At 33.6% G+C, this 16,144-nt stretch overlaps 1 protein-coding gene across 1 annotated transcript in view; it reads left to right on the forward strand.

Moving 5' to 3' along the window:
• The window catches only part of EYS (eyes shut homolog), a 723,820-nt gene that overhangs the window by 84,551 nt on the left and 623,125 nt on the right, over positions 1-16,144 (forward strand). The window contains exons 8-10 of the mRNA XM_053938438.1: positions 2,579-2,683; positions 2,945-3,084; positions 9,538-9,704. Coding sequence (XP_053794413.1) covers positions 2,579-2,683; positions 2,945-3,084; positions 9,538-9,704 — 412 coding nt within the window. The remainder of the gene's footprint in view (positions 1-2,578; positions 2,684-2,944; positions 3,085-9,537; positions 9,705-16,144) is intronic.

Genomic DNA, 16,144 nt, shown 5'->3' on the forward strand with positions numbered 1-16,144 from the left:
TAATAAGTAGTCTTTAATCAAAATTTTTCCCTCCTTCTAATGTTGTAAAATCTCTTTATTTTCCCTTTTGTTCCTTGGGCCTGCTGAACTTATTCCTGATAGAAGAATAACATGCTTAATTGTGCACAAAAATCTTGTTTGAGTTCTCTAAGTACTGCATTTCTCAATTACTCAGCCCTTACTCACTATGAAGTGATAATTAGGCATTAAAAGCTAAGTGGATTACTGTGGAGATCTCTCCTGATATCCATTTATCACTTAATCAGACTTTAATACCATAAATTATGCATTTCTCAGCAGTATTCAGACTCCAATAAATTCTATAACAATTTGGAGTTACTAGGTTTTCTTGACCTCATTGTGGCAGAGAAAAGTCATAAAGTTTGCTTAAAGGATACAGCCACTGTAAGAATTTCAGATTTATAGCAAAATAATTCTTGAAGCTGTTGGGTTGCACTAATATTTATTCATAAGGGTTTCTTGGACAAGACAATTCTATCTTCATGAATAAACATGAAAAAGTTGATCCAAAATACATATTGAGTTGAAGTTTTTTTCCCAGCTTCTGTATTTTGCTCCTGATTTTGCCTTCCAAACGTCATTAAGGAAAACAAACCAAACCCCACAAATCCTAGGAGATTGTAACTTCCTTAGCACATTCAGTTGCTTTTGGAATGAAAATATTTATTTATGTATTAGCATGCCTTTTTGCTGGCCACCATTACAGGAAAAGCGGCTTTCTAAAAGTATTCATCATGATGAAATCTCCCCAGAAATGCAGATACTTTGGGTTACCATTAGAGTCAATATGAACAGAGCAAATGAGAGTCTTGCAAATGGAAGCTCAGGTTGCCCATAGTTTCCTATATAATGTTACATATATAATAATAACAAATAGTAAGAAGTATCCAATTACCTATTTTCCTATGTTCTCTATTATTACATAATATTAAAAACATTTTTAACACAGTAAATTTTATAAATTATAATAAAATATAATCTTGGCTGTTAAAAATTTGATTGATGTTATCACTGGATGATTTTTAACTGAGAACTGAAAGGATAGAGTAAATGTCCTTAAAAGCATGCTGGTCAACCTCTCTGTAAAAACATGAGACGGCACTTGTGGTTTAGCACCTCTTGGTCCAAAATAGAGATTTTTGGCCAACAAATCACAACATATTCCTGTTTGAATTTACAGAAGTCCATGAGAAGCAGTCTTTAGGTCTTAATTTGGGACTCCATTCCAGCATATTAAAAGTGAATGAAATTGGCAGAAAATACTGAAGGAGAGACATAGTCATTTCTGACCAAATTTTATCCTATTAATTTGTGTTTTCCTGATGTCTCTAGCTTTAGATAAAAAGGATAGATGATCAAAAATTTTAAAACAATTTTGTTATTTGAAGTAACTTTATTTCCCTTTTTTTTGACATATGAAGATTTTCAAATAAAATATTAACTTCTGACTCAAAATTTTACAGGACATATTATCTGATTTAAGAAATTATCTGCATTTCTTGTATATTCCTTCCAAACATTTTTCTCCTGTACAGCTCTTCTATGTTTTCTGCTTAAGCCATAAAGTAAAACTGATTACAAACAAGTTGGTGGTAAAAGCATCAGTAATTTACATTTACTGTATTTTCTGTATTCTTGTCAAAATATCTCAGAACTCCTGAACCTTCTTCTACTTTTCTCAGCAGTAAAGATTTTTTATCTTTTCTCTATTCTTTATCTTTTCTAAATGTGGAAAATGCCCCCCATCCTTGTCTGCCCACCAGCCCCCCCCGCCCCGCTCCAAATTCCTGCTGTAAAAATAGTATATCTGAAAAAAAAAATCAAGGAAAACAAAACAAAGCACATCAATAACAAGAGAAAAAAAATCAAGAATGCATACACAGATTCACTATATTTTTTAAAGAAAGATTTCTTAAATCTTATTCTTTTTTAAAAAAGAATAAAAATTAAAAGTGAAAGTGCTAGTTGTTTTCCAAGACTAATGCTTTTCCAAGACTAATGGATGATCTTCCTTATTGATTCATATCACATTGCATGAGATCTATTTCTCTTCAGTACATTTTTTTAGAACTGTCCGGTTACAAGTTTAATTATTTGTTCCTGGTGGGCTAAAAGCAGTTTTCAGCTAAATGAGCAAGTTGTTCAGTGAATCACACTAAAGGTTACCTCAGATAAATGTGGACTAGCATTTCCTAGCAAAATAGAGCTCAGAAAATACATAATGAAATACATATATAATAGGGCATTACCTCAATTTTCAGGTATTTTTTTCCAGAGAAAATCCACCCCCTTCAGCTCTGTATCCCCTTCTGGATACATCCTAAATTGTTTCAAATGCTGAAAAAGTATTTTTGGTTTGACCTTTTTTTTAAAACACTGAAATCTATTTTTATATGTGTAAGTGGAGTGGAAGAGTCTGAAAACATACACAAGATCTTTAACCAATATTCCAAAGATCTTATTTAAAGATCAATAGTACTAATATGACTTATGGTGTTTCCTTAAGAACATGATATTAATTCCTAATCATTTTAGGACTTTTTTTTCCCTATTTCAGGAGAATTCTGCGAGGTGCAAATTGACAACTGTGGTTCCAATTCATGTGAAAACGGAGGAACATGTATTGGCTATGAAGATCATTTTAAGTGCACTTGCCCTACAGGTGAGCCATTGGTAATTTTTTTCTAACAAAATAAATAAAATATTATCCAAATATTTATGTTAAGAAATAGCAACATAAAAATAGAAATGTATGTCAACAAATGTAGTGAACATTTTTATGAAAAAAGCACTTTTTCTCTTTGTTCACAAAATAAAACTGCCAAATAACTCTACTAGAGTGGTGTTAACTGCTAACACCCTGAACAGACATAATGTCAATATTCTGAATGAACTGTGATTAAACATTCTCTTTGTGGTGCAGGTTTTGAAGGTGAAAGATGTGAACTCGATATTGATGCCTGCTTATTCAACAATATAAGCTGTGCCCCAGGAGCACTGTGTATGGATAAATCTCATGGATTTAATTACACATGTTTATCACCATGTATTGGAAACACAGAGGTAGGATAAAGCGATATATTCTCCCCAGTGTTTTTTTGGGAAATCAAACTTATTCTAATAGCAGTGAGCTGATGAAGCCTCATTTTGCACAGGTTTCCTAAACGTAGTACTCATTCTTGATATATTCTCATGCTAATTTCCTTTTTCCTGTGTAACATATGCATATAAAAGTGCATGATCTGACTGGTCTGGTTACTATCCAATAAACCATGTAATGTCTGAGCTCTGCCTTTCTTGTTCTTTATAGTTTTTGTCACTGATGTCTCCTTCTGTCCCCTACTTGCTGCTGCTGTATTCTGAAACTTGAAGAACTTTAGGCAAAATCTCTTTGCAATCTTTGATATGTTTAAAAGATACCAGATAGAAGGCTGATAGTACAGCAATGCACAGAAAAAATGATAAGAAATTTCATTTCCATTACAAAGAAAAATAACAAACTGTATTCAACAACAAAAAGGCAAGACTAATTACACTTCAATGGGAGATGAAAATGCAGTTAGAAAGAAATCTAGATTTGCCTTGCAAGTTACTCTTCAATGCTCACAGCATATGGAAATGAATACTACTTTTGCACTTTCAAAGTTTTATAGAAGAAATGTATTTGTTGTATCCTTCTCACAATCCTTTATGACCTTTTAAATTACATTTGGGCAGGATTCATTCATATTGAGGTGGACTTTGAGATTTTGGTATGGGTTAAACCAAAATACTGTTGCACTTTTTTATTATAGTTATTTTATAAGCTCTGTACATAATGCTATATAGCCTTCCAAACAAGTACACAAACATGTTAATGAGTGTTTTACAGGCTTTATCAATTCTTTTATTGAAATATATTCACCATAAAAATATACTATGCATAGCAGGCAACATATTTACAAAGAGCAATCAATATTTATGTCACCTTGAAGTCCATGAATAGACACTTGTAAGTGAATATGAAATATAGCACTGAAAAACTCACTGGCTCAAAGGTTTATACTTAAATTGTTCAGCATCTGGTAAATTTTAACATTTTTATGATTTAAAGTGTCATACTGAGTGCAAATATATTGGTAAGTACATGGCATAGCATCATAATGGTGCCATTATCATTATGGCTAGTTAGTATGGGAAGTGATGGTGTGCCAAGCATGCTGATGGGAGCTAGCAAAACATTTTACTGTAATATTCACTTAGAATCCCTCAGACATATTTAATTCACTTATACAAACATTTCAAAGACTATAATAAATGTCTTATGGGAAAACAAGTTATTTCATATATATACACATATATCAATAAACACTCATTGTATGAGATGCTTGAATTGGGCGTAATGTGAACAATTAGTAGATTTTTTAATGGGAAAAAGAATAGAAAATAAAATTATGTATCTATATAGTTAAGTTTTACTTGTTTTCTTAGCTTACAGATCATTAAAATTATATAATTTCCTTTTTGGAAAAAAACAAAAGGCTGTATTCAATCAAATACTTTAGTACATTTCTGAAATAATGCAAGCAATAATTTGAAATTAGAGATTAGTATTAATCAATAAATTTAATTATTCAGCATTTAATTCTCAATTTATTTGTTGTGGATAGAAAATAAGTATACATTTTTACATCCTTTCATTTATTTACATTTCCAATGGTATCTCTATTATACTGAACTGCTTTACCTCTGTGTATTCAGCAAAAGAGATTGAAAAGATTGCTACTATTTGTAATATTTTCTTAATGAACAAAAAAATAGGTGTAATTAATTGGGGTTCTTCTATCTCTGTATAAATATATAATGATATTAATGCATTAGGGTTTGTTTCTTTCTTTTCCAGCCCACAGCCCAACAATTAATACATGACAGCTGTGTTTAATTTCTTTTTTTCCAAAAAAATATTTTAAAAAATTGAGGTGAACAGATTAAGACAGAGGATATCTTCCTTTAAAGTTCAAAATCTTATCTTAACTTTGTAATTAGGATAACGCCTGCTTGCTCTGGACCAAGAATTATGACAGAACTCTAAATAAATCAAAATTTTGTCATCTTTAAATTAGTGACTTCCAAATTTAGCCACTTTGTGTTATAATGCTTTTCCTCCTATATTGCAGTCAGATAGACATGAAAAGGAATAAAGAATATTTTTATTTGAATATTCAATGTATGCCACAATTTTAATATTTTTATTAACAGGAGCTCATAGAGAATTTATAAGATCACTTATAATAACAAATAATTGTAGTGCAACATGATAGGCCTAAGTAACAGAATCACAGAACCATAAAACAGCCCAGGTTGGAAGAGGTCTCGTAAGACCATTTAGTCCAACTTTTCATGGAAAAGAAAGCCTTGGTTAGATAATAAAGCACATTTTGAAAACCTCCAGTGATGGAGGTACTGCATCCCTGAGTAGTTTACATACCTTGAAAGTCCACCTGTGACCCAAACAATCACAAATTAAGAGGTGTTCTAAGACATTCTGGGCCCCTCACTTCAAGAAAGATATTGAGGTGCCAGAGTGTGTCCAGAAAAAGGCAACGGAGATGTTGAAGGGTCTGTAAAGTAAGTCTTATGAGGGGCAGCTGAGGGAGATGGGGTTATTTAGGTTGGAGAAAAAGAGTCTCAGGGGAGACCTTCTCACTCTCTACAACTAAATGAAAGGAGGTTTTAGCCAGGTGGGGGTCAGCCTCTTCTCCCAGGCAACCAGTGACAGGACAAGAGGACATAGCCTCAAGCTGTGCAAGGGAGGTTAAGGTTTGATATCAGGAAAAATTTCTCCACAGAAAGGGCTATAGATGCTCAAGAAACAACTGGATGTGAGACTTAATGTTACAGTTTAGCTGACATGGTGGTGTTTGATCAAGGGTTGGATTCAGTGATCTTGAATGTCTTTTTCAGCTTTAATTCTATGATTTTATGTGTGATTATTTTTAGTGGCTACAGCTACATCTTAAGAATTTTATTGTTTCCCTTAAAACACTTATTTTTCAAAATTCTGTCTGCAGTCTTAAAAAAACCATTGTTTTTTTTAGCCCTTACTATGAAAAATTCTAAAGTGTAACCATAAACTATGGGAACTGCAAGATATTGACCAATGGTTATTGTTTTTTAAAAGGAAATTAGGAATAGGAATTAAAAAGTATGTTACAATTATTTTTCATTCTCTTTTCAGTTTTAAGATGTAAACAGACTTGCTTAGCAGACATCAACTTGGTTTGTCAAAAATAACTCCCATATGAGTTAGGAACTAAACCACATCTGAAAGTTCCTCTCAATGTTTATCTACAGCTTTATAATATTGAAATTTATTGAAATCCACTTGCATATTTTACTTGAAAATTTTCTCTTTTTATGAGCCATGATCCCATATTGCACTTGCAGTTAAGACCATAGTTCCAACTTTTTCAATGGAAATATCTATATGCTCACTATATATTTAGTGTTTAGAGGAGCTGCCACTACGGTGTTTGTCCTAGTCTGTATATGCAAATTTCCTTATCTGTAAAAGTAAGGCAGTTTCTGTTTTCAATATTTTTAAGACAAACATTTTTTCTACTTGCTTAGTGTACCACCAGTCTAGGAAACAATATAGGTCAGATTAAATAAAATTGCACATCTGGAAAAATTGGAATACTCAGGTACAATTGACTTTGCAGTAATAAAACCTGAAGACTATAGTAAAATTGTATGCTTGGGGGAAAATACATATATGTGTGTGGGTTTTTTTATATATGTAGAATGAAGTTTCATTCAAACTGAAGAGAATTCCATGAAATGTAAGATGAAAGAGGAGTTAGAAATAATGACTGCCGTCTTATCCCGAGCATTTGACAGCACGTGATACCTAAAGAGACAGACGTATACTTATATCCCTCAATTCCTGCAAAGGAAAGACAGGAGAAGAATAAAATCCTCTAAGGACTAATTCCTAGCTGATATAAAGTCTACTGGTTGATTTTGGAAGAAAGTGATTCTTACATTTTATCACGACTACATAAAAAGGCAGATTTGTGTTAAAGTACTTGCTGTAGACAGAAGTATGGTGGTCAGGCTGACAAGAATAGACCTGTTTATGGTCTGTCGAAACATAGGATTTGTATTTAAATACATTCCATAGCTTTCATTTCAATTTAAATCTTTAGATTACACTAGCACCTTAAAGGGTAGCCCATTTCTTCACAGTGTAAAGTATCAAAATGACATAAGAATAAATTAAACGTAATGTGGCAATATTGAAATATTTGCCTTAATTGCCTAAGGTTTTATGGATGGTTTTCTTGAGTATGAGCTTATTTGACCTATTTGAGCTTTGAGAAAATAGTAAACATCAGGATAAAATCCAGCAAAAACATATAAATACAAAAGTAAGAAAACACATAAAAATAATAAAAAAATAACAATTCCCATACCATACATATAGAAGGGGTTTTTTTTTGCATTTATGTTGAACTGCATTTTCCTTCAATATGTTGTTATAATGAATAAGTATCCCAAGGTAAGTCTAAAATTTAGTACAGGGAGCATAACAAAAATCTCATCATTTTAAGGGCAATTTAAAACTTAATCAAAGACAAATTAATATTAAAATATTTCTGCCAAGGACTGTTATTATTACAAATCTTAATGACATTATAAAGAGATTCAGACTCAATCAAACTGACGTACTAGTGCATTAAGTCATCTTCTAGACACCATTTTCTTTAAAAACCAATTGATTAGAAGGAGGGGTCTTAATTGCTTTGAAATGAATATGTAGTTATCCGTCTTCACACTGGCAAAATTTTCACGGAAATGAAAATGGAACCTAAAAAGTAAAATGAGAAAAGGAGCATTAATTCAGACTTATAATTTTAAAGAATACAGGAATTACTGGTTTAGTAAGTAATATTAGCAATTAAAAACAAAAAGGAAAAAAGCTGTTCTGGTCTAAATTTATCAATCTTTCAGTATCTGAAAATAGAAAATAAAGCAGCTTCTGATTTTACCACAGCATAGATGTAATTTATAAACATATAAAGATTCAAGGATAGATTGAATCCACATTATAATTAAAATTAAAGAAAAAAATCAGTCTTTTCCTGATAGATACATATTAAGCTAAATTATACAACATAGGAACAATTGCTCTACTCTTTCAATGGAAAAATAACAGTCTAGTTCACTACTGTCCCTCCTAAAACAAGCACATTTTAAGGGCAGTTGTAAAAATTGTAGTGTTAAATTAAAACATAAATGAATTTTACCAACAAAACAAGAAATTGATATATTGATTTAATAGCCTTCAGTATTTTAGGTTCTTGGAGATGTATCTTTTTAATATTACAACATAAAAAGATTAAATAACCATATTTATTACCAATGGCTTATTCCATTAAACTCTTTGGGAAAAAATCCAGTATGTAAAGAAAAAGCTCTTTATGTATGTGGTGGGTTGACCCAGGCTAGACGCCAGGTCCCCATTGAAGCCACTCCATCAGTGCCCTCTGCAACTGGACAGGGGAGAGAAAATTGATTATAAGTTGAGATAAGGGCAGGCAGAGATCACTTAATGATTACTATCATACTCAAAGAGATTTCACTTACGGAAATTAGTTAGATTCATTACTAACAAAATCAGAGCAGGATAATTAGAAGTAAAACAAATCTTAAAAGCACCTTTCCCCCTTCCATTCTCTTTCCATGGTTTAAATTTATTCCCAATTTTCTACCTCCTCTTCCCTACAGCAGTGCAGGGGTATGAGGAATGGGAGTTATGGCCAGTTCATCACATGTTGGTTTTGCCACTGCTTCCTCCTCAGGGAGAGGAGCCCTTCCCCTTCCATAGTAGATTCCTTCCCATGGGAGACAGTACTCTACAAACTTTTCCAGTGTGAACCCTTCACAAGGGCTACAGTTCTTTCTGATCTGTGACAGTGTGGGTCTCTTCCACAGGATGCAGTCCTTTAAGAGCAGGCTGCTCCATCATGGGTCTGCCATAGGATCAAAACCTTCCTTTGGGCATCCACCTGCTCTGGTGTGGATCTCCTGCAAGGGTTGCAGGTGTGTCTCTGCATCCCCCATGGCCCTCCATGGGCTGCAGGGGCACAGCTCCTCACCATGGGCTGCACCAGGGACTGCAGGGGAATCTCAGCTCTGGCACCTGGAGCACCTCCTGCCCCACCTGTGCTGACCTTGGTGTCTGCAGAACTGTTCCTCTCACATGTTCTCTCTCTGCTCTTTTCTGGCTGTGCTTACTTCTGTGAAATATGTGTTTTCCTTCTTCTTAACTCTGTTACCCCAAGGCTCTACCACCAGCACGGATGGGCTTGACTTTGGCCAGCAGTGTGTCCATCCTGGAGCTGGGTGGAATCTCTCAGGTATGGGAGCAGCTTATGGCAGCTTCTCAGAGAAACAAGCCCTATAGCATTCCCTCCACTACCAGAACCTGACCATGCAAATCCAACACAGTGTATTTGTAATTCTCATCTTCAGGTATGTGCAAATGGAGGTAGCTGCTTCTATGATGAAGAAAATCAGAGATCTCACTGTGTCTGTGCTCTTGGATGGACTGGAAACACATGCCTTGAGAATATTAATGACTGTGAGATAAACCAGTGCCAACATGGAGCCACATGTGAAGATGGAATTAATAAATACAGGTACTAACATATTGCTATTTATGCAAGTCTTCATAAAGTGTTTTATGCCATATGAAGATATTTTGACTTTCAGAAAGAATTACAAAGGGTGTTGTTAGTCTAGTAATATAATTTGCATGTCAAAAATGCCACGGAATACTAATTTTCAGTAAGGATGCGGATTCAGTAAAACTGTATAGTCTGAAGTATTGCAGGAACAAATATTCCTCTTTGCTGGTCACAGAAGTTAAACCAACTATGCCGAATCTCACATAAACAATCTATTTTATTAAATGGCAAACATTTTTGAGCCTGGACTCTGTCATAGAGTGTCTTATAAAAATTTGAATGATAATTTATTATAATTTCAGTTATTGAAAGAAACATAAAACTATGTGTTCTCCTTAGTAAGCTGTAATATGCTGTAGATATTTAAAAATGAGATTTTATAACATATGGTGAAAAAATAAATGGGAAAAGTTTTCTTCAATAACCAGAATTCAGCTGTTCTTATCAGACTTGAATTATTTATTTTTCCTCTATAAAATCCAGAATAAATAAAACTTCTCCATAATATCTGTAAATGTATTTTGAAAGACATTATTCTATGCTGTGCTATGCCCTACTTAGAAGCACTGTAATTAGTATGCTTTAATGTTTCTACTTAGAAAAGATTGCAATTGTGCACAAAATAAAAATAGAAGCAATTAAAGATGTCTTCAATTTCACTTCTGTTTTTAAAGTATCTTCTGTAAAAATAACTGAAATCACCAAATAGGCACACAAATGGAGAAAAGTGATTGATTCTCAGTATATCAGAGTTAAAGGAGTTTTTTTCAAAGAATCCTTACAAAGTAAACATCCTTCCTTTTTTCCACTTTGCAGAAACTCTTGTATCAAATTACTGGACCATATTTTGGCACTTTATTTAACTGTTAAATCTGTGGCTTTCCTTTCTTTATCAGGAAAATAAGTCTGACAGAAGTACAAAGCTATTTTTACATTACAAAATCCACTAGCATTTACTGAGAAATTAGTAGTTCTGAAGATATCTGGTAATAAAGAACTTTTGATTCTAACTTGCTAATCCAGACTCAGTTTACTGACAGAAAACACTTAATTCTTACTTTTTCAGTCATTGAAAGACAAATTATATTGACATATCAGTCTGTTTCTCTAAGGAACAGGAAAACACACCGTTAAGATCTGAATCTCAGATGGTCAGTTTTGTTAGCAGAGAACTTGACCCCAAAATAACAAAACTGGTTTTGTCAAGACAAGGTTTATCATGTTTACTGTATAATATCTGCTCTGTTGAGAGACAGTGGTTGTTTCTCAATGGCAGTAAAGCATTTTTTAAAATGCCTAAACTATGCCTGCCTTAAAAATAATGATATTTTCCAAGTTATTGTTAGCAAGTGAAACAAAAATAATTTCCCTTTGCCAATATATGATAAAAAACAAAAGAGTACAAGAGGAAATGCTGAATGTAAGTGCATCCACCTTTTTCAAATACTTGTAACTGCATTTCTGCCCTAAAATGGGTATAATTTTTATTAACATATTTATCAACAGCTGTATTTGATGCAAAGTAGTTTCAGGAATACCTAAGAGAACTGTCAGCAGAATATATGGAGAACCAAATGTATAAGTGCCATTAAGAACCTTACAGAGATCCATTTTTTAAACTATTACAGCCATTCAAAATCTCTCTTAATGAGTGCAGAAGATAAAGATATGCCAAAATTTTATATGTATTAGATTTTGTTTTACATAAAATTACTGTAAAACTCTAGACCTTTCTCCTAGTTAAGAAATCTTGCATTTTAAATTATTAAATTTAGGTCATAATGTATTTTTCTTGTGGTAGCTTGATATAGTAATGCTAACACAAGGAAATAATAGAAAATATCCAACTTTGATTCAAGAACATCCCCCTTTTGTAAGATCTTATTTTTCAAGCCATCATTTTTTTTTTTCCAGATGGGAAATAAGCTGTCAACTGAATGAAATGTTTCTAACTTTTTGTCTCTTTACCATGGCATGTTCTTTTTCTCCTCCCATTTTGAAAATACTGTTCCAGACTGTAGTGTCACCTAGAGGTATATTTATATATATGCAAAGAATTTCCTTTGAGTTCAGACTGGGGAATTGCTCTCAGTGAAGGAGGAGGAGTTTTAAACTTTTATACAGTGTAATTCTCAGCAAGGCTGCATGCTAAGATCCTCATAATTACAGTAAGAAGTCTTAAGAGTTTTATTCCTTTGGTTTAGTGAGCCTCCTCTTACAACTAAAGTGGCCCCAATCACAGTGACACAAAACCTGTAATTAATTCAAATTAATTGTTGCACTGCCAGCTGAGTCTGTGCTGTTGTGATGTCATGAAGTAAGTCAATCAGCATGTATTTAAAATGATAACTTCATAGAATTGCTGCTCTTGCCACTGGGTTGATGGTGTAGCTGTCAATATGAATCTGGCAGATACCATGCAACAGAGTAATTGCATCCACATGCCGAAAGAATCTCTTGACCTTTGGTTATATATACTTGAGAGAATAAACAACAGATAAGATTCATTACCTCAGTAAATAGAAAATGTTTCTACATTAAAAAGAAAACAACAATATTTTTTCCCTTCTAAAGAACCTATATTGTTTGATTATGTTCTGTGTAGGAGAAGAGAGAGAATGCCTCAATGAGAAGCATTTAATGAATAATTAAAGTGAAAGAGATCTTTGAGGACTATAACCTCCTGTTTTAAAATCCAAGGGGAAATTTATTACTCTGATTTCTTCACCCTTGTAATTTTTTTTTTTCTCGTCAATATCACATTTTGGACAACAAAGATCATAACTGAAATAAGACAATAACAGTAGATACTTTACTATTGTCTATTCAGTGGAAAGGAAGGATTTACCACTGTTTAAATGGTCATGATGAACTAGTATGTTTTAAAAATGTATTTTAGTCAATAGCTATAGCTCTGATGTCAGCATTTCATTAATGCTTATGCAGAAAAATGTCTCATTAAGAAGTTAAGTTTGGTTTATAATAAAACTTGAATTGCCAACACATTCTTCAGTATTCAGTATACAAATTTCAGTGCACATAATTAAATAATTAATTAATCTCAGTACAAAAGAGTGAAGTGACACATTGTAGAGTAAAATGCTTTAGAATATGAAACACTTCTTTCCTTGATGCCAGCAAGATTGTGAAAAGTAAACATAATTTAGATAATTTATGGGTATCACAAAATTTAAAGCTTCTATTATTTTATTCATCCTTGACTTTTTCCATTTTCTTCCAGCTGGGTAAATTGAGCTGTTGGATTAGAATATTTTTTTTGTATCTTATTTTCTTTTTTCAAGTTTATTCATCCTATACTATATATGCAATTTGACTGCAGGACCTAGTTGACAGTACCATATAAAGTTAATACTGTGATTACACAGTTTTCTGCAGCAATAGAAAACTTCCACTAGAGAAAGAGGAGAAATACTTTTCCTCACTTCTACAACTCCAGAAGATTGGTGAATATATGCCACAATTTCTTATGGAATACTATTGTAAAATGCAGGCGAACCCAGTGGGAAGAAATGATGATGTCCAACTCCCATTCAGAAGGCTGAATGATTTCTTTATTATAACTATGCTATAATACATTAACATACTATATAAAGGAAGATACTAAAACTACATACCTACTTGTTCTAACTACCATATCTAACTCACTCACAACTTGTGACCCTCTCGCGAGAGTCCAGACACAAGTGGATCTGATTGGCCATCAGGCTCAAACAATCCTCACCAGAATCCAGTCAAGCAATCACCCCAGGTAAACAATTCTCCAAGCACATTCCACATGTGAAAAACAAGGAGCAGAAATACAAATTGTTTTCTCTTTCTTCTCTCTGTGCACCTTTATGAAAAGTCCTGAGAGAGAGAAGAATGTGCTTGCCACAGACTACCTCTGCAATAAGTTATACAACAGCTTTTCTGCAGAGAATAGATATGCATTTAAATAGTCAAAGTAAAACTAAATAACCTGTAACCTGTGTACAGGTCACATTTCAATGGCAAAAAGGGATAATTAATACTGAATAATTGTAGCTAATATGCTTGGACAAATACTAATATATATATATAAAAGTATGACAAATATTAAGAAAAAAAAAAAGAGGGAAAAGAGGGATTCTGGGAAATCTTTGCTAATTCCAGGCTTCAGTGTTCTTATATGCCTCTTGTATCAATATAGAAAATAGCAAGGTCATCTCCTAGCACAGGTTAGCATAGACACATCTTCAGTCTTGTCTTTGGCTTTTTGCAGTCATTTTAAAGATTCATTTGATGTACACGATTATTTACTCAATAACACAAGTCACACTACATCTTCAGTGCAGGCAGCCTGTGGTGACAGCTTGACAACTACACTGCCTGGACAAACCAGCACCAACCACACATCTGCTGTTTGAGATCTTTAGTGATAAAAAGTTGGTAGAATGACATTGCATCTCCGCCATAACCATTCTCATTTTAGCAACACATTCCTTCTTAGACTAAATTCCATGCCTGTCTTTGCATCTCTACTTAACAATTATCGTGTGACATTAACTATGTTTAGGCTCTGGAGTAGTAACATACAATCATCTGCATGATACATGTGGGAGCACAGTGATCCTCAAACGACTTGTGTTTGCTACTTATTTCTAAAATCCATGTTTGTAGCAAAAGCATTGAGGTACTTGCTTTTTCTCTTAGTATCTCTTACCCTCAAAATCTTGTTGTGGGCGAAAGAGGACATACGTGAAGCTAAGAAAGTATTATTATTCCCATTAATGCTAACATAAAACCTTTTCATATGCTGGTCTCTGGTGCCATGTTTCTGCTTTCACTGTTCCCCCGTTTTGTAAGGCTGACATTTTAGTCCTCCTTAAGAAAGAAAAATATAGTAATAATAATAATAATGTTAATAATAATAATAATAGTACAGCACTTAAGTACACTGTTGTAGGAGATGACCTATACTAAATTAAAAGACATCCAGGTATAATTTCACTAGGAAAAACAAAATGCATTTCATTATTATCTGTTTTCGATTTCTTCAGACACCAAAGCACTGAAAAATAACATACATATTACATAATTGCTTGTAGTATGGAATCAAAAGTATGAAACCTAAACTAGAAGATTCTACATCATGTCTGTTTCTGTGTAGCTCTTCTGTAGTCTCTGAAAATAAGCTACACAACTAGTAATAGTCAGGGAAGAACAGAAAATTCTTCATCCTCATATTTTTGTTAAGGAGAGCTCTAAGTTAAATTTTCCATTCAATGCTAATGATAATAGCCACATTTTCAAAGAATGATTTAATAGTTACATTTTTACAGTGCACACACTAATTGTTACTGTAAAAAAAAAAAAGGAAATAAAATTATTAACTGTACCAGAAAGATTAATATGACCGGTTGTTTACCATATTATTGTAGGTAATATGGTAAGATTCAGAAAATATGCAACTAAAGGTAACTAAAAGCACACCTGCTTTTAATGTTTATGAATAATGAAATTTTATGCAAGTCAAAATTTATATTTAGCTATAAATGTAATTGTCTAACACCACCTGCAGCCAAGCCCAATGCAGTCACTCACTCACTCCTGCACCAGCAGGATGGAGAAGAGAATTGGAAGGGTAAAAGTTAGAAAACTCATGGGTTGAGATAAAAACTGTTTAATTGGAAATGCAAAAGCCTTGCACACAAGCAAAGCAAAACAAGGAATGAATTCACTGCTTCCCATGGGCAGGCAGGTGTTCAGCCATCTCCAGGAGAGCAGGGCCCCATTACAAGTAACAGCTACTTCAGAAGACAAATGCCATGAGTCAAAATATCCCTCGCTTTTTCCTCCTTCCCCGCACTTGATATACTGAGCGTGATGTCATGTGATATGGAATATCCCTTAGGTCAGTTTGGGTCACCTGTCCAGGATGTGTCTCCTTCCAGACTCCCACACAACCCCAACTTCCTCATCAGTGTGGCAGTGTGAAAAGCAGAAAAGGCCTTGGCTCTGTGTAAGCCCTGCTCAGCAATAACAAAAACATCTCTATGTTAGCAACTCCATTTCCAGCATAAGTCCAAAACAGTGTATTAAAACCAAGAGGATGTGAGTACTAGCCACTGTGAAGATTCACTCTACTCCATTCAAAACCAGCACAGTAAAGTATGTATGATATTTTTGTGTACTCTATTCCCTTTAAAATGAGAAACAGAATCAGTTGAAGCTGTCAAGAGAAGGTAGAGATTTCTCATTTATGAAGTGACTGAGGCTGGAAGAGAGAGTACAACAGCTATATATACTTGAGTCATTACTGCAGTAGCAATGGATCTGTAGAGCAAAAATGGTAGCAATGAAGGTCTCACAACCACACTAGATGAGATATGGAGGGCTTACTTCAAGCAAGC

Source organism: Vidua chalybeata, chromosome 3, assembly GCF_026979565.1.
Source record: "Vidua chalybeata isolate OUT-0048 chromosome 3, bVidCha1 merged haplotype, whole genome shotgun sequence".
Taxonomy (NCBI): Eukaryota; Metazoa; Chordata; class Aves; order Passeriformes; family Viduidae; genus Vidua; species Vidua chalybeata.